The sequence below is a fragment of the Schistocerca cancellata genome, chromosome 10, assembly GCF_023864275.1.
Source record: "Schistocerca cancellata isolate TAMUIC-IGC-003103 chromosome 10, iqSchCanc2.1, whole genome shotgun sequence".
In the NCBI taxonomy this organism is placed as follows: domain Eukaryota; kingdom Metazoa; phylum Arthropoda; class Insecta; order Orthoptera; family Acrididae; genus Schistocerca; species Schistocerca cancellata.
In genome coordinates this window covers 176,368,990-176,388,429 of record NC_064635.1, presented here as the reverse complement: position 1 = coordinate 176,388,429, position 19,440 = coordinate 176,368,990, and the positions used below count along the sequence as shown (strand labels likewise).

At 44.0% G+C, this 19,440-nt stretch overlaps 1 protein-coding gene across 2 annotated transcripts in view; it reads right to left on the bottom strand.

Moving 5' to 3' along the window:
* LOC126106503 (uncharacterized) overlaps window positions 1–19,440 on the bottom strand; it is a 154,187-nt gene that overhangs the window by 110,907 nt on the left and 23,840 nt on the right. For both annotated transcript variants that reach the window (XM_049912820.1, XM_049912821.1), the window contains exon 2: window positions 6,670–6,897. In XM_049912820.1, coding sequence (XP_049768777.1) covers window positions 6,670–6,869 — 200 coding nt within the window. In that variant the 5' untranslated portion in view covers window positions 6,870–6,897. The remainder of the gene's footprint in view (window positions 1–6,669; window positions 6,898–19,440) is intronic.

The window sequence follows — 19,440 nt, the reverse complement described above, 5'->3', positions numbered from 1 at the left end:
TTAAGTTACTACCTCAGGCAACCCTTATCATGCATCAGCTAAGCGAGTTGCGGAAGAATGAAGCCAATGCTGTGCTTATCACATTGCCTTAACCCTTTTGACAATCGCATCCACTCGTTCTCACCACAGGTGCCTCCCCATACAGCACTGATGCAATGTTGGTGTATAGGAAGAATGACTATTCGTCAAAGATGCTGACACCTAAGCACAATAACTACTCACACATAGAAGAAGAAGCTTTAGCGACTGTCTTTGCCGTTAAGAAGTTACATGTTTACCTGTTTGGAGCTACGTTCACTTTAATTACAGACCCCAAACCCATGGTAGAACTAATCAGGCTACGCTCCAGTCTTGCAGAACAGACAGCAAAACAGCTTCAGTGTTGGTCACTTTCCCCCAAACTTCACGGTGCTATACCATTAAATGCAAGCCCACAGCGCAATACACAAATACTGAAGCTCTGTTTCACCACCTGTGGGACCAGATCGACCCTCTGACCAGCAGGAAGCTCTATTTCACAAGTTGCGACATGGTCGCGAATAAAACAATGTGCCGAATATAGAATAAATTTCCTTTACGTCTGTTGTTGTTGTGGTCTTCAGTCCTGAGACTGGTTTGATGCAGCTCTCCATGCTACTCTATCCTGTGCAAGTTTCTTCATTTCCCAGTACCTACTGCAACCCACATCCTTCTGAATCTGCTTAGTGTATTGATCTCTTGGTCTCCCTCTACGATTTTTACCCTCCACGCTGCCCTCCAATGCTAAATTTGTGATCCCTTGATGCCTCAGAACATGTCCTACCAACCGATCCCTTCTTCTAGTCAAGTTGTGCCACAAACTTCTCTTCTCCCCAATCCTATTCAATACCTCCTCATTAGTTACATGATCTACCCACCTTATCTTCAGCATTCTTCTGTAGCACTACATTTCGAAAGCTTCTATTCTCTTCTTGTCCAAACTAGTTATCGTCCATGTCTCACTTCCATACATAGCTACACTCCATACAAATACTTTCAGAAACGACTTCCTGACACCTAAATCTATATTCGATGTTAACAAATTTCTCTTCTTGAGAAACGCTTTCCTTGCCATTGCCAGTCTACATTTTATATCCTCTCTACTTCGACCATCATCGGTTATTTTACTCCCTAAATAGCAAAACTCCTTTACTACTTTAAGTGTCTCATTTCCTAATCTAATTCCCTCAGCATCAACCGACTTAATTTGACTACATTCCATTATCCTCGTTTTGCTTTTGTTGATGTTCATCTTATATCCTCCTTTCAAGACACTGTCCATTCCGTTCAACTGCTCTCCCAAGTCCTTTGCTGTCTCTGACAGAATTACAATGTCATCGGCAAACCTCAAAGTTTTTATTTCTTCTCCATGAATTTTAATAGCTACTCCGAATTTTTCTTTTGTTTCCTTTACTGCTTGCTCAATATACAGATTGAATAACATCGGGGAGAGGCTACAACCCTGTCTCACTCCTTTCCCAACCACTGCTTCCCTTTCATGCCCCTCGACTCTTATAACTGCCATCTGGTTTCTGTACAAATTGTAAATAGCCTTTCGCTCCCTGTATTTTACCCCTGCCACCTTCAGAATTTGAAAGAGATTATTCCAGTCAACATTGTCAAAAGCTTTCTCTAAGTCTACAAATGCTAGAAACGTAGGTTTGCCTTTTCTTAATCTTTCTTCCAAGATAAGTCGTAAGGTCAGTATTGCCTCACGTGTTCCAACATTTCTACGGAATCCAAACTGATCTTCCCCGAGGTCGGCTTCTACCAGTTTTTCCATTCGTCTGTAAAGAATTCGTGTTAGTATTTTGCAGCTGTGACTTATTAAACTGATAGTTCGGTAACTTTCACATCTGTCAACACCTGCTTTCTTTGGGATTGGAATTATTATATTCTTCTTAAAGTCTGAGGGTATTTCGCCTGTCTCATACATCGTGCTCACCAGATGGTAGAGTTTTGTCATGACTGGCTCTCCTGAGGCCATTAGTAGTTCTAATGGAATGTTGTCTACTCCCGGGGCCTTGTTTTGACTCAGGTCTTTCAGTGCTCTGTCAAACTCTTCACGCAGTATCTTATCTCCCATTTCATCTTCATCTACATCCTCTTCCATTTCCATAATATTGTCCTCAAGTACATCGCCCTTGTATAAACCCTCTATATACTCCTTCCACCTTTCTGCTTTCCCTTCTTTGCTTAGAACTGGGTTGCCATCTGAGCTCTTGATATTCATACAAGTGGTTCTCTTCTCTCCAAAGGTCTCTTTAATTTTCCTGTAGGCAGTATCTATCTTACCCCTAGTGAGACAAGCCTCTACATCCTTACATTTGTCCTCTAGCCATCCCTGCTTAGCCATTTTGCACTTCCTGTCGATTTCATTTTTGAGACGTTTATATTCCTTTTTGCCTGCTTCATTTACTGCATTTTTATATTTTCTCCTTTCATCAATTAAATTCAATATTTCTTCTGTTACCCAAGGATTTCTATTAGCCCGCGTCTTTTTACCTACTTGATCGTCTGCTGCCTTCACCACTTCATCCCTCAGAGCTACCCATTCTTCTTCTACTGTATTTCTTTCCCCCATTCCTGTCAATTGTTCCCTAATGCTCTCCCTGATTCTTTCAGTTTATCCAGGTCCCATCTCCTTAAATTCCCACCTTTTTGCAGTTTCTTCAGTTTCAATCTGCAGTTCATAACCAATAGATTGTGGTCAGAATCTACATCTGCCCCAGGAAATGTCTTACAATTTAATACCTGGTTCCTAAATCTCTGTCTTACCATTATATAATCTATCTGAAACCTGTCAGTATCTCCAGGCTTCTTCCATGTATACAGCCTCCTTTCATGATTCTTGAACCAAGTGTTAGCTATGATTAAGTTATGCTCTGTGCAAAATTCTACAAGGCGGCTTCCTCTTTCATTCCTTCCCCCCAATCCATATTCACCTACTATGTTTCCTTCTCTCCCTTTTCCTACTGACGAATTCCAGTCACCCATCACTATTAAATTTTCGTCTCCCTTCACTACCTGAATAATTTCTTTTATCTCGTCATACATTTCATCTATTTCTTCATCATCTGCAGAGCTAGTTGGCATATAAACTTGTACTACTGTAGTAGGCATGGGCTTTGTGTCTATCTTGGCCACAATAATGCGTTCACTATGCTGTTTGTAGTAGCTAACCCGCACTCCTATTTTTTTATTCATTATTAAACCTACTCCTGCATTACCCCTATTTGATTTTGTATTTATAACCCTGTAATCACCTGACCAAAAGTCTTGTTCCTCCTGCCACCGAACTTCACTAATTCCCACTATATCTAACTTTAACTTATCCATCTCCCTTTTTAAATTTTCTAACCTACCTGCCCGATTAAGTGATCTGACATTCCACGCTCCGATCCGTAGAACGCCAGTTTTCTTTCTCCTGATAACGACGTCCTCTTGAGTAGTCCCCGCTCGGAGATCCGCTTTTACCTCCGGAATATTTTACCCAAGAGGACGCCATCATCATTTAATCATACAGTAGAGCTGCATGTCCTCGGGAAAAATTACGGCTGTAGTTTCCCTTTGCTTTCAGCCGTTCGCAGTACCAGCACAGCAAGGCCGTTTTGGTCAATGTTACAAGGCCAGATCAGTCAATCATCCAGACTGTTGCCCCTGCAACTACTGAAAAGGCTGCTGCCCCTCTTCAGGAACCACATGTTTGTCTGGCCTCTCAACAGATACCCCTCCGTTGTGGTTGCACCTACGGTACGGCCATCTGTATCGCTGAGGCACGCAAGCCTCCCCACCAACGGCAAGGTCCATGGTTCATGGGGGGGTCCTTTACGTCTATGGTCACAAATTTTTTGTCATCAGACTACCGCTTTTGGTCTATAATGACCATCTTCAGATCTGTTTTTTAAAAACATGCTACTATGGCTGCAGTACATTAGAACACGTTTTTATAAAACAGATCTGAAGAAGGTGACCATAGACATAAAGTAAAGGAAATTTATAGGAAACCTTATGTTTCTATATAGATAGAGAACAGAGAAACGCTGGATGGGTTTCCCATTGTAGTTGCACGAATTGCTGTGGACATGTGCTGCAATCCTGTCTTATGGAAAAGTTATCCACCATGACCTCCATCGGTTGGCCATGTACTTTTCAAAGAACACTAGTTCAAAGCTCTGCACCTGGGCTTGCACTACCACTGTATATCAGTCATGAATGATGTCCTCTCAAAGGAGCTCTAGGGCCTCAGGTTTTACAACTACCCCATGGTGGGAAAAGGGAAATGTCACGGATTAAAACTCTCTTGCAGCAACACATTTACCTGGTTTAGACAATGACGTAGACACCACGTGTGCTGCTGTTCCACTTGTGCCCAGCATCAGGTCACACCACCAGGCTCCCTGTCCAATCCCTATCTCCCCTGGGATCACATTCATTTGGGTTCTGTTGGCCAGCTTCTGGGCTCTCTGTGATTTATAGTGACAGACACTTGCTCTAATTACCGCTATACAGTCAGCATGGCGACCACCAAACGGACTGTGTAATTAATGGGCTCATCCAGATTCTGACCACTGAAGACCTTCCTCCAAACTACAGTATCAGAGAACATGCTCCAGTTCACAGTGACAGATTGCGAACGATTCTGCACTTCAGATGGCATAAAACGCCTTTTTAGTCCGCCATTTCATCCATCCTCCAATGGCAAACCACAGTTTACGGTGTGGACATTTAAGCAACAATTGTTGAAAGCAATGGGAACAGCCACCACCATATCTGCATTCACATTGTTCCTAAGCACATATAGGAACATTTCCATCCATGACCACAGCCTTGTAGAGCTCCCCCATGGGAGACAACCACAATCTCTCCTTTTTCTCCTGGCACCGATGCCCTAGGAACCCCAGACCCAGAATGCTGGGCGATTTCCACCAGACACAGCAATGTGAGCATCCTCTTGGGGGAAGGGGGGGAGGACATGTGATGGTTTGCAGTGCCATCATGTCCACTTACTTTGCCCACACCTAATGACTACAATGCGACTGGTAGACCACCTTGGTCTAGAAACGCCACATTTGTCAGTCCTACAACAGCACAGGTATAACTTGTGCTCCACACAACACCAGCTGCAATTTCTGCAGACATGGAAATGTAGGTTGGAGTTTCCACACAGCCTTTAGAGAGACAGCCAATGACGCCTATGTCACCACATCCCAGTGTGATACTGCGGGCTTCTGGTTCCTCACATCATCCAACGGGCTTCATTGCTGGGATGTGAACCATACCAACAGTTCACCTCCCAACACTGGCTTGAAGGCTTCCATCATCAGGCAATTTCTGGTGACATATTCCACATGAAAACTTCCAAACCCTACAAGAGAACATGGAACCCAGCGTGATGCTGGATGCTTCTGGTTCCTCACAAAATCCAACGAGCTTCATTGCCAGAATGTGAACCATATCAACAGTTCACGTCCCAAATATTGGATTAGAAGTTTCCAATCATACGTGGCCATTTCAGGGGACTGATATTCCAGACAACTTTCAAAGCCCACAAGAGAACATGGAACTCGACCATCGCTGCTAGGTGCAGCAGTTACAGATGCATACGCACTCATCAGCATAATGTGCTGCTGGGTTTGCCTTGCCACAGTGCATCACCCCCATAGCTGAGCAATTAGTGATTGCAGCACTACTGTGACACTCTGTGGCACCACTTTCAGTGACATATTCACCTAGCATATGTATCGCTAGCTGCAACACACCATTGCTTATTGGTTTCCACTTCTCTACGTCTTGGTCTCTGTACAGATTACCTGCTGGACTTGTTTCTTTGTAGTGCCATTTGCACTTGTCCATTTCCTCGGCATTGTCTTCTGTTCACATCTGTTGTTGGTAACCCCAAGCTGATCAGATAGCCTCAGCTGTTTCCTTGAGACACAACCAATCTTTTGTCAAATCCCAGTCACAGTAAAGTACAATGATTTTAATGATGATCCAATATAGTGTGATGTGTCAATGATAATGTGGCAACAATGATAATGGGTATGACAATGGTAATAATGATGTTAGTAGAGATGATGAAATTGATGATGAAGATGATGATGATGATGATAGTGCAGGAATCCTAAGCTGGCGCCGCTGAATACAAAAAGATATCTTGAACCTACACATCAAAGGCAATTTGCAGTAACCATAACATCAGGAAGGTCTTAAGAGTCAAGGTACTGCCCCTCCTTTGGACAATCCCAAGTTTAATATTTCAACACAACCATGTCTGGTCAACTGTTATAAGGAATGGGCAAGCTTTCTCTGTGAACATTGGGGTACCTGGCTTACACAGTCACTGATATGCCACATGGCGAAACTGGCCAGGATGTGGTCAGTCGGCTACTTGCCCATCACGTTGTTCCATTGAGCATGCACACACAGAACGTTTAGACAGAGATTCCTGAGGAGCATATCTGGTTCCTTTCCAGTTCCTTTCCAGTCCCACACCACGCTGACCTCAAAGCCAGAGATGGTGTACTGTTTTGTGATTCCTCTCATTTGTGTGTTAATATGTAACTATGTATGGTCTGGAGCTCAGCTGAGTGATAAGCCTCCCCCAAATGTTGAAGCTCTTGCAGAAGATGGTTATGGCTTGGGACTCACCTCTGGATGCCAGGCTCGGAGATGTCAGGCATGTAGATTGGCTTGGAGATGACAGATTTGTAGATCTGGGTGTCCTGGCTGCCCCAGTCGCTGCTCACGTTCTTGTTCCAGCTCCAGATGAAGCCAGTGGCATGGCCTACACTGCCGTACAACCACACCGCCACCATCAGACACCAAGCAGTACTCAGGTGCCAGTCCATCGTCACTTGCTACACGCCACACACACTGCTGCAAAACAACATCCATAAATTATAAACTTTTATCAACCAAATACTGAGCTACAAGACTGCTACATTTATTCATTGCCCATCAGAAAGGAGAAGCAGTGCGCCAAAGTATAAGAACTAGTGACTTCCAATTATCATCTCGAAAGAAAAATTAAGTAACCATTTCTTTATTTTCTGGAACATGTTTTCGGTCCTTGCACATACTGAAATTTCCACTCCATAGTAACATAACAGGCCACTAAAAAAAAAAAGAAAGCCTTGTCCATTAATAGAGTTAAGTATTGAGATGTATTCGTCCTCTGCTTTTCGACGGGAACAAAACTGCGACAATCGAACAATCGAAACTGGGTTGATGGAAGTGTACAGCAACATATAACACAGTGGATAGGTGCTGCAGTTGTCCAAACAAGTCTTAGCGACGAAGAACCAAGTAGTATATCATCTCTCTGTAAAGAACCTGGAATTTCAAGGGACGTGGAGGTTGTGGTACTCTGGTAAGTTCAGTATCAGAATCGAGACTACTGTGGACAAAATGAAAATCTGTCAGTAATTAGTTATCAACATTTTGCTCGACATTCTGGACACAAGTAACCACACATCGTGGTCTGCAACTCCTCACATTGACTCAAGAAACCCTCAAATTGATTCAATAAACCTGCCGAATCGAGGCAGTTGTTCTTTGAGATCAATTTAGATTACTTCTTCAGCTGCGTAATAATCATGAATATCTACTGCGTGTTTCACTTTGGCGTGAGAGAAAGAAGCAAAGCAGCTACTTGAAACGTGTAGATTCACCCCACTAAAAAAGATTAAAACCCAAAAACCATTGGGCAAGGTGATGAGAGTTTTTTGGGACTTCCATGGTATAATGCTAACATACTATGCAAAGTATATTCTTCTTTTCCATCTATCTCTGTTCCTATCAGCAACGTTAGTTATAAATGCAAAACCAACGTGCTGATTGTCTGACATTAGGCTGTTCCAACAATCTTTTCAATAATAAGACACGACCACAATACGCTCTTTGTTTGGAGAATTTGGTCAACGACTGTGTGGAGCCTATAAAAATACGAGCCATGCTGCCTCTATAGCCATCCATAATTGCGAAAGTCAGTGCATGACTTTGTGTACGAACTGACCTCTCAATTACGTCCCAAAATGTTCGATCTGGGTGGCCAAACCATTCGCTCGAATTGTCCAGGGTATCCTAACCAGTCATCGACCAATGACATGGCGCATTGTCATCCACAAAAATACCATCGTTATTTGGGAAAATGAAATCCATGAATCGCTACAAAAGGTCTCCAAGTAGCCGAACATAACCATTTCCTGACAAATATTGCTTCATTTAGACGAGAGGACCTAGTCCCTTTCATGCAAACACAACCCACACCATTTTGGAGCCACCATAAGGTTGCCCAGTGCCTGGTTGATTATTTGGATGCACGGCTTAGTGGGGTGTGCACTACACTCGAACTGTACCATCTGCTCTTACCGCTGAAATCGGGACTCATGCGGCCACGATTTCCCCGACGTCTAGGGTCCAACTGATATGGTCACAAGCCCAGCAGAGACGCTGCAGGTGACGCCATGCTGTTAGCAAAGCCAACCGAATCAGTCGTCTGCTGTCACAGCCCATTAAAACAAAATGTCGCTACGATGTCCTGACGGATACGTTCGTCGTTCGCCCCACATTGATTTCTGCCATTATTTCACGCAGTGTTGCTTGTCTGTTGGAACTGACAACTACATTCTCAATGGAAAGAAGTCTTCCGAAGTAAGAGTGATTTCAGGTGTGCCGCAGGGGAGTGTCATAGGACCGTTGCTATTCACAATACACATAAATGACCTGGTGGATGACATCGGAAGTTCACTGAGGCTTTTTGCAGATGATGCTGTGATGTATCGAGAGGTTGTAACGATGGAAAATTGTACTGAAATGCAGGAGGATCTGCAGCGAATTGACGCATGGTGCAGGGAATGGCAATTGAATCTCAATGTAGACAAGTGTAATGTGCTGCGAATACACAGAAAGATAGATCCCTTATCATTTAGCTACAAAGTAGCAGGTCAGCAACTGGAAGCAGTTAATACCATAAATTATCTGGGAGTACGCATTACGAGTGATTTAAAATGGAATGATCATATAATGTTGATCGTCGGTAAAGCAGATCCCAGACTGAGATTCATTGGAAAAATCCTAAGGAAATGCAATCCGAAAACAAAGGAAGTAGGCTACAGTACGCTTGTTCGCCCACTGCTTGAATACTGCTCAGCAGTGTGGGATCCGTACCAGATAGGGTTGATAGAAGATATAGAGAAGATCCAACGGAGAGCAGCGCGCTTCGTTACAGGATCATTTAGTAATCGCGAAAGCGTTACGGAGATGATAGATAAACTTCAGCGGAAGACTCTACAGGAGAGACGCTCAGTAGCTCGGTACGGGCTTTTGTCAAAGTTTCGAGAACATACCTTCACCGAAGAGTCAAGCAGTATATTGCTCCCTCCTACGTATATCTCGCGAAGAGACCATGAGGATAAAATCAGAGAGATTAGAGCCCACACAGAGGCATACCGACAATCCTGCTTTCCACGAACAATACGAGACTGGAATATAAGGGGGAACCGATAGAGGTACTCAAGGTACCCTCCGCCACACACCGTCAGGTGGCTTGCGGAGTATGGATGTAGATGTAGATGTACACAAACGCCGCTGCTCTCGGTCGTCAAGTGGCCGAGCGGTTCTAGGCGCTTCAGTCCGGAACCGTGCTGCTGCTACGGTCGCAGGTTCGAATCCTGCCTCGGGCATGGATCTGTGTGATGTCCTTAGGTTAGTTAGCTTTAAGTAGTTCTAAGTCTTGGGGACTGATTACCTCAGATGTTAAGTCCCATAGTGCTTAGAGCCCTTTTGAAGGCCGTCGGCCACTGCGTTGTCCATGGTGAGAGGTAATGCCTGAAATGTGGTATTCTCAGCACACTCTTGACACTGTGGATCTTGGAATATTGAATTCCCCATAGACTTCCCATGCGCTAACTGAGACTACCATTCCACGTTCAAAGCCTGTTAATTCTGTCGTGCGGTCATAATCACGTCAGAAACCTTTACACGTGAATCTGCTGTATCCAGATGACTCTTCTGCCAATGCACTGCTCCTTTATACCCTGTGTACGCGATTCTACCGTCATTCGTATATGTCCAAATAGCTGCCCCGTGACTTTTTTTCATCCCAGTGTAAACCCAGCGAATATTTTAAGCATCATGGGCAATAACTGAAAGACACTGTCAGATTCCTCCAAAAACAGGTTCCAACTCCCAAGAAAGCGCTAAGTGCATCCCTAGAGGTATCCTACTTCATTGTAAAATTCAAATCATATCCCATTATTTGTGAGAAAATACTTCTTCCCGCAGCCATCAAAATGTGCGACATAGTGCACGGAGAAAGGTTTGGCGACAGTCTGAATTTGATACCACCTGCAAGTGATAACCGTGGTTCGTCGTATTGATAGAACAGCCACTGACATAAAAAATCGAATTCCAATATCACCAAGATAGTCCAAAACTCGTCCGCAGCTTCACAGTAGTGATATCGGATATCTATTTTTTTTTTTTTTGACCACGATCGTGTGGTGTTTCCCCTTCTGCAAAGTCACACATTGCATGATGTACGTGGAGGCGTTGACTTCGAAAGTAGTACAACCGGATGTCAATAATTTGCTGAAATACACAGTCAGTGCTGCAAATCTTGTGAAAGCACGAGCTATAAACATTAGGCTATTTTCCATTCTTTGTGAGGAGATGGATTCCACTCATGATTCGCTTCTGTTGCACATGAAGGTGCGTTGTTTTGTCTCGTGGTAAAATTCTTCGTCGCTTTATGGCCCTGAAGGATGAACTTATTCGTCTTTTCCTATTGAACACAAGCCCTATACTTCCTGCGTGCTACTTGCCCGACGGTTTCGAGAAACTGGATGATTTAACGTGTCACTTCAAGACTGAAATGGTAATATTACCTTTCTAATCGAAGTGCTAATTTATAGGAGAATAGATGCACTTCGAAAAATGCTGACAGAGAAGAGCAAACGCGAGATTTTTTCTTGACTGAATTATTTCGTGAAGAAAAGTGAGTTGGATGAAAGGAAAATTAGTCGAATGGACTTAGTACAGCTCGAAACCCTCCGTCAACAATTCGAAGACAAATTTCCAGAACCTTCATCTGAATATGACTGGATCGACAGTTCGTTCAATACGATCAAGAGACCACTTGCAGGAGGATCTAATAGAACTCTGAAACGAAATTAATTTAAATCGAAGTCTCTTGAAATTTTTTTGGTGCAGACGGTGGAACTAATGTCCCAATTTAGCAAGAAGACCGTGGACGTGTTATTGCCCTGCACAGCAGCTTACTTGTATGAATCAACATTTCCGGCAATGGCATTAATCAAGACAAAACATCTGCTCGACTGCAGCTGGAATGGCATCTGTAAGCTGCTGTTTCAAAGAGCCAACCAAGACTGAATCTGCTTTCTTCAAAAATTCAAGTACACGTCGCACTAAATGTGCATATGTCATAAAATTTCCGAATTTTGAACTATGTACATTTTTTTATCTTGTTTATTTCCTTTTTGGGTGATCAGTTTGAATATCAGAAATGCCAACTTTCAAAAGAGAAAAATCAGGAGAATTTTAGCGGTGTACTATTGTGAATTACAACACGTCCCTGACGATTAAAGTTGCAATAATTCAATAACTGTAACAATTCAATTACATGTAAATACTAAATAATGGGCATACCTGAGCCTTCGGACTGTATAATTTATCATTCAACATGCTGAAGAATATGAATGATGAGCTCTCCATGTTTCTTTGGATTCACACACATTCAAATGAAACACTCTCGAGAAAATTACAGTTGGAAATTACGATCCCAGGAAACAAATTAACGTATATTATAATCGCGCAACAGAACTGAGAACACAATGATCCTACGTTCTAGACAATGGTCTTGTAGCAGTGATGCCAACCCTCGCGCAGCGTTTCCCCCTATATTGCACTTCAAATTCCCCTAAATAATTTATCACACCGTCGGTTAAGCAAGCGGGGTAGTGGGGCGGTAAACGGGAGTCAAGAATGAAATTGTCGAGCGGAGGGGCGGGGAGGGGAGGGAAGTAACCCTAAAGATTTTTCCCCCTGAAACATTTATCTCTCTAACTTACCCCTAGGCAGCTTAATTCCCCCTAAATTTAGGGAGAAATCCCCTAACTTGACAACACTGTCTTTTAGACACAGCAATGCTAATCACTTCGCTTGGAACAATTATCGACGACTCCTTGTCCACGATAAATTTACGGTTGCGCTGGTGCTACCAGAAGCGGAGGAAACTGGTACTAGTTGAAAGATATTCATTTGTCTCTGAACGCTGCCAACGGCAAGTTCCTTACTTCCTTGTAGATACGAAGCGCGAGCTAAGGCTACTGCCGCTCCCGACAGCCACCGCACCAATCTACCAAGTTAACATAGACGAGTAGCAGCCATACTTTGTCATCCACCAATATATCGAAGGCGCAGGATTTTCAAATAGTAAGGACAGTATTGAAACTGCTCTGAAAATCGGGAGATCGGTCTTCACTGTCGGGGGATCGGGAGGAAGAAGGAAAAATCGGGAGTCTCCCGCTTAAATCGGGAGAGCTGGCACGCCTGTGAATATAAAAGTTTTTAAATTGGTATTTAAGTGTTAGCTATTGTCTTATCATCATTTGTACGACGTGATTAAAACATTCTGAATGCTTTAAACCAACATAGCTGGAAACAGTTAAACTTTAATTAACCAACTAATTTTGAACTAATTTATAAAACAATTGCATTGAAATATACACATTTGCTCAGTTCCAATAAATGTACACATAGACATAGTTCATAAACCAGTTGTCACTATCAACTTTCACCACCTTTGAAAAGTACAAATGTGTGATAATTTTAAAAAATAAATGTGTATGGCTGATGTAGTCGAAGTACACCCTCTAATTTTATTATTGTTGCTATTGTAATTGATAATTGTAACATTTACACAGAAGTAAATACTCGTAGAAATCGTGGCCGTTTTTGTGCCAAGAATGCGACGTGTTGAGGATGGAAAGAAAAACGGAGGGGGGAGGGCGTAAGTTACGTCTCAGAAGGGGAGCACGACGGAAAAATTTAAAAACTGCTGCCCTAGACCGACCACAATAACTTTGTAGTGCTAAAACATTGTTAAAGCTATTTAAAAGGTATGTTCAACTCAAAATCTTTGCAATTTTATTATTATTTGCGAAGTAGCAAGCACCCTTATAAAAAGTCATCTTCTTCCTAGATCAGCAATGACTAATATTCCACGTCTTCTGCCTGGGATAATTTCAGAGGACTGCAAAGCAGATCAAAAATTGCCTAAGACCAAGAGACAACCGGCGCCTTAAGCAGATGCCGTGTATGTACATAAAACAAAACAGGGAAACAAAAATCACTGCAGGAAGTGCAAAAAATACATGCATCCTGAACATACTGAGGTTTGGTGTAAGGTGTCAAATAATTAGTGACTGTGTAAGTAATTTTTCTGTTTCTTCAGAGCTTCTTAAATTTATTACATTGTCTGATGATACTGTGTGCAAATGTTTAAAAGCATTTCTTCAATATCCTTAGCTTTTTAGTTATATGCTACTGTATGTTACATATTAATTATTTGACCAGACTTGCATGACATTTATTTAATTTCCATTTACTGCCACATTTACTTATAAACAGCCCCTAAAATGAAGGAAAATGACTGAAGAGAAGTTCTGTTGTTGTTTCTAATTGAAATACTAATAAATACAATGTTTGTTGAATTGTTTATTGTGTTGGTCTGAGCGACTGGTATCACCAAACTTGGAGCATGAAGTGTTCGCCCTGGCAAAGGGTTAACTGTTATATTTTTATTTAATGTTATTATGCCGTGTGTCAGGGTTTCAGGCGGTGAATTGGTTGTCTATAACCATGTTAAACACCGTTTACGAATCTGCAAAAATGCTGACAGAAAAGTACTGAGACTGTGAAAGGAATCTTGTAATTGTATTTCTAGATTGAAAAAGCGTGTGACAGTGTTCCTCCAAACAAGATTGGAAAATGCTTGGGAAGACCTAAAGGTGCCAAAGGACATACTTGGGAAAGTCAAGATGCTATACCAAAAGTGTTACATCTGTGTCCATATAGGCAACAGACTATCAGAATAGTTTGAAAAAAAGAGAGGTGCCCCACAAGGAAGTGCCCTGTAACCAGTCCTGTTTGTAATATTAATGGACAAGATCATAAAATCTATCAAGAAAATAGACAGCGAACCAAATGCCTTAGTTTTTGCTGGTGATTTGATACTATGGGGAGAGACAAAAGCTGAAGTACAGAAGAAAATGAGTGGAACAACACATTCAGAAATTTCGGAATAAAAATAAGTAAACAAAGACAGCAGAAATGACCATCAACAGGCAAGGAATAACCACAAATGTATTTCTAGGGAGTCAAAGAAGAATCCGTTCCGCATTTCAAGCACATAGGAAGCATGATCTCGAAAGACAACACAAATAAGCAGGAAATACTGAGCAGGACACAGAAAGCATCTAATTTTCACAATCAAATCAGAACTCTTCTTTGGGATGATAAAATGCCACTAAAAGCAAAAGCAAACATGTACCACACCTATTTCGTACCAATCCTAATAGATGGTTTAGAAACATGTACCCTACTAAACAAAGACCTCAGCAGAATTCTGGCAACAGAAATGAAATACATTAGAACTATGAATCACACAACTAGAAAGAACAAAATCAAGAATAAGGTGAATAGAATAGCTGGTCTTGAGCTTCCTGTCACCAGTGTCATGAAGAAACGCAGGCTGCACTGGTATGGGCATATAATGAGAATGAACATGGAAAGACATGCCAAAAGGTATTTCAGCTTTAACCTCGTAGGAAAAAGAGCACGGGGAAGACCAAGAAAATGCTGGACAGAGACTGTGCCAAATGGGAAGCTGCCCTGGAACAGAAAATGTACGAAGAGAGAAGGAGATGGGGAGCGCTTGTAAACCACAGCCGGGAAACTGGAGTTGGTAAACGATGATGATGAATCTGTAACGAGTGCTTCACGGCAATCGTCACAGAGTGTATAAATTATTGAATTGACATTCTCGCCGCACAATCAGTCAGACAGAGCTTGAATGTATTCTGAACGAATTAACGCCACTTCATCATCTCCCACTCCGACGTCTGTCGTCACCATTGCATCTAGGCGGCTTGCATTTTCCTTTATCTTTTCCTCTGTCACTTGCCCAGTCCTCTTCATTTTGCATCTCTTGACTTTCAGTTTCCCCCGCCGCCTGTTTTGTTTGGTTCACTGTTTTCAGATTTCACCATCGTTTTTTAGGATTCCGTACCTAAATCGGTAAAAATGGAACCCTTATAAGATCACTTCGTTATCCACCTGTTTCCGACTGTTAAGAACCGGTTTTCTCAGGAACGAGTGCACGTATCGTGTCGTATTCTGTCACATACTACACTTGGCAACGTAAACAATTTAAGCTTCAATGACAATGCAAGCCAAAGAGACAATGAAGAAACTACTTCAACTACCTAATATCGAGTAGGGCGCCCGCGCGAGCACGCAGAAGTGGCGCAACACGACGTGGTACGGACTCGGCTAATGTCTGAAGTAGTGCTGGAGGGAACTGACACCATCAATCCTGCAGGAGTACGTGGGGGCAGATCTCTTCTGAACAGCGTGTTGCAAGGTATCCCACATATGCTCAATACTATACATGTCTGGGGGGTTTGGTGGCAAGTGTTTAACCTCAGAAGAGTTTTCCAGTAGTCGCTCTGTAACAATTCTACACGTGTGGGGGTGTCGTATTGTCCTGCTGGAATTGCCCAAGTCCGTCGGAATGCACAATGGACATAAATGAGTTGCCTGGCCATGAAGAGCTGTTGCAGGACGATTGATTCACGGTTCAAATGGTTCAAATGGCTCTGAGCACTATGGGACTCAACATCTTAGGTGATAAGTCCCCTAGAACTTAGAACTACTTAAACCGAACTAACCTAAGGACATCACACACACCCATGCCCGAGGCAGGATTCGAAACTGCGACCGTAGCAGTCCCGCGGTTCCGGACTGCAGCGCCAGAACCGCTAGACCACCGCGGCCGGCCGATTGATTCACGGATCCAATTATATGGCTCCTTCCGTGTATAGCGATTTTACGACTACGACGAGTGGGGCCTGAAGATTGCATCAATGTAATGCCGAAACTGGTAGCAATTAGAAGTTCATAAAATAAAATAAATTTCTACAATACATACGGCTGTTGGTAAATTATTGCATCAAGAAGTAAATGATTCCAGGTGATCAGACAGGATGCTTATGTACGTGTCACCTGTCAGAGTCGTATCTAGACGTATCAAGGCTTCCATATCACTCCAGCTGCACATGCTCCACACTATTACAGAGCCTCCACCAGCCTGAGCAGCCCCTGCTGACACGCAGATGTTGTCTCCACACCGGTACACGTCCATCCACGTAAAATATGAAATGAGACTCATCCGACATGTTTCCTGTCATCAGCAGTTCAATGTCGGTGTTCACGGGCGCAAGTGAGAGGTAAGGCTTTGTGTCGTGCATTCATCAAGGGTACACGAGTGGGCTCCGAAAGTCCATATCATTGATATTTCGTCGAACGGTTCGCACGCTGACAGCATTGAAATCTGCAGCAATTTACGGTAGGGTTGCACTTCTGTCCCACTGATCGATTCCCTTCAGTCGGCGTTGGTCTAGTTCTTTTAGGATCTATTTCCGGCCGCGGCGATATCGGAGATTTGATGTTTTACCGGACTCCAGATATTCACAGTGCACTCCTGAAATGGTCGTACGGGAAAATCCTCACTTCATCGTTACCTCGGAGATGCTGTGTCCCATCGCTCGTGCGTCGACTACAACTGCAGTTCAAAATCACTTAAATCTTGCCATTTTAGCAGTAGTAACCGATCTAACAACAGCGCAAGACAATTGTTCTCTTATATATGCGTTGCCGACCGCAGTGCCTTATTCCACCTGATTACATATTGTTTGGACTCCGCTACTCACTCCAACTGCCATCTAGTGGCAGCTTCAAACTGGGCAGGCAGACTGTCCAGTATAGTCTGCCCCCTGTCGGAAGAATTTGCAAACTACGTGCGGAAGTGGATCTCCCAGGTCCTTTGTGCGCGCAGGTAGGATTAGCCGTTGTAGCGGCCGAGCCAGGTAGCTGCGAGACCCCGTAGCGGATGGGCGTGTATGTCTTCCAGCTAAAAGCCAGGAGCCGCAGTTGGCGCGCTGCCTGTGCAAGTTGTAAAGTTTAATGTAATAAACACTTATACCAGACAACTTGTTCCGTGTAGTTATTGTGAGTGGATACACGGGGAGGACAGTAAGTCCTCTCGCACTATACATTCACATTCCAATGTGCCAACACGGGAGGAAGACCCCGCGCACACACATATCTCTATATTTGAATATGCATGCTATACCAGTTTCTTTTGCATTTCAGTCTATTACGTCAAATATTTTAATGCTCGCAAAATCCCTCATCGAACATCTTCGAACTCTGTAGTCGTTTTCAACTCAGTTGCGTATAATACACTCCTGGAAATTGAAATAAGAACACCGTGAATTCATTGTCCCAGGAAGGGGAAACTTTATTGACACATTCCTGGGGTCAGATACATCACATGATCACACTGACAGAACCACAGGCACATAGACACAGGCAACAGAGCATGCACAATGTCGGCACTAGTACAGTGTATATCCACCTTTCGCAGCAATGCAGGCTGCTATTCTCCCATGGAGACGATCGTAGAGATGCTAGATGTAGTCCTGTGGAACGGCTTGCCATGCCATTTCCACCTGGCGCCTCAGTTGGACCAGCGTTCGTGCTGGACGTGCAGACCGCGTGAGACGACGCTTCATCCAGTCCCAAACATGCTCAATGGGGGACAGATCCGGAGAACTTGCTGGCCAGGGTAGTTGACTTACACCTTCTAGAGCACGTTGGGTGGCACGGGATACATGCGGACGTGCATTGTCCTGTTGGAACAGCAAGTTCCCTTGCCGGTCTAGGAATGGTAGAACGATGGGTTCGATGACGGTTTGGATGTACCGTGCACTATTCAGTGTCCCCTCGACGATCACCAGTGGTGTACGGCCAGTGTAGGAGATCGCTCCCCACACCATGATGCCGGGTGTTGGCCCTGTGTGCCTCGGTCGTATGCAGTCCTGATTGTGGCGCTCACCTGCACGGCGCCAAACACGCATACGACCATCATTGGCACCAAGGCAGAAGCGACTCTCATCGCTGAAGACGACACGTCTCCATTCGTCCCTCCATTCACGCCTGTCGCGACGCCACTGGAGGCGGGCTGCACGATGTTGGGGCGTGAGCGGAAGACGGCCTAACGGTGTGCGGGACCGTAGCCCAGCTTCATGGAGACGGTTGCGAATGGTCCTCGCCGATACCCCAGGAGCAACAGTGTCCCTAATTTGCTGGGAAGTGGCGGTGCGGTCCCCTACGGCACTGCGTAGGATCCTACGGTCTTGGCGTGCATCCGTGCGTCGCTGCGGTCCGGTCCCAGGTCGACGGGCACGTGCACCTTCCGCCGACCACTGGCGACAACATCGATGTACTGTGGAGACCTCACGCCCCACGTGTTGAGCAATTCGGCGGTACGTCCACCCGGCCTCCCGCATGCCCACTATACGCCCTCGCTCAAAGTCCGTCAACTGCACATACGGTTCACGTCCACGCTGTCGCGGCATGCTACCAGTGTTAAAGACTGCGATGGAGCTCCGTATGCCACGGCAAACTGGCTGACACTGACGGCGGCGGTGCACAAATGCTGCGCAGCTAGCGCCATTCGACGGCCAACACCGCGGTTCCTGGTGTGTCCGCTGTGCCGTGCGTGTGATCATTGCTTGTACAGCCCTCTCGCAGTGTCCGGAGCAAGTATGGTGGGTCTGACACACCGGTGTCTATGTGTTCTTTGTTCCATTTCCAGGAGTGTACATACTGTCAAACAGCTATAAAGCCAGGCAGATAATGCATTTTCAGCAAACCAAGTTATCTTATACACGCAACAATGCTGACCCAACAATGAAAGCTAAACGTTTCTTTAAAGAATAGCATGAGACAGTATTATTAAGTGTGTACGAATGCTGTATGCTGGAGGGTAAAATAAATAAACAGCATAAAAAGTTTTAAGCTCCTCGGCAAAAATCCTTGTTCATTACAAGAAAAATGGTTCCTCGTAAAACGAGGGAGAAGTGACTGTGAAGCAGAATCTGTGTTGTTTCCACTGCACATGGAGGAAGAGCAGATATTCCTAATTATTTAGCTAGCGTAAAGGGTAAATCAAACGTGTACTCGCAAGCACATTAGAAAAACGGACAGTTACTCTGTTTCAGATTAAGTTAAACAGGACAAATTAGTAACAGCAGCGGAATTAGCAATGTGCAG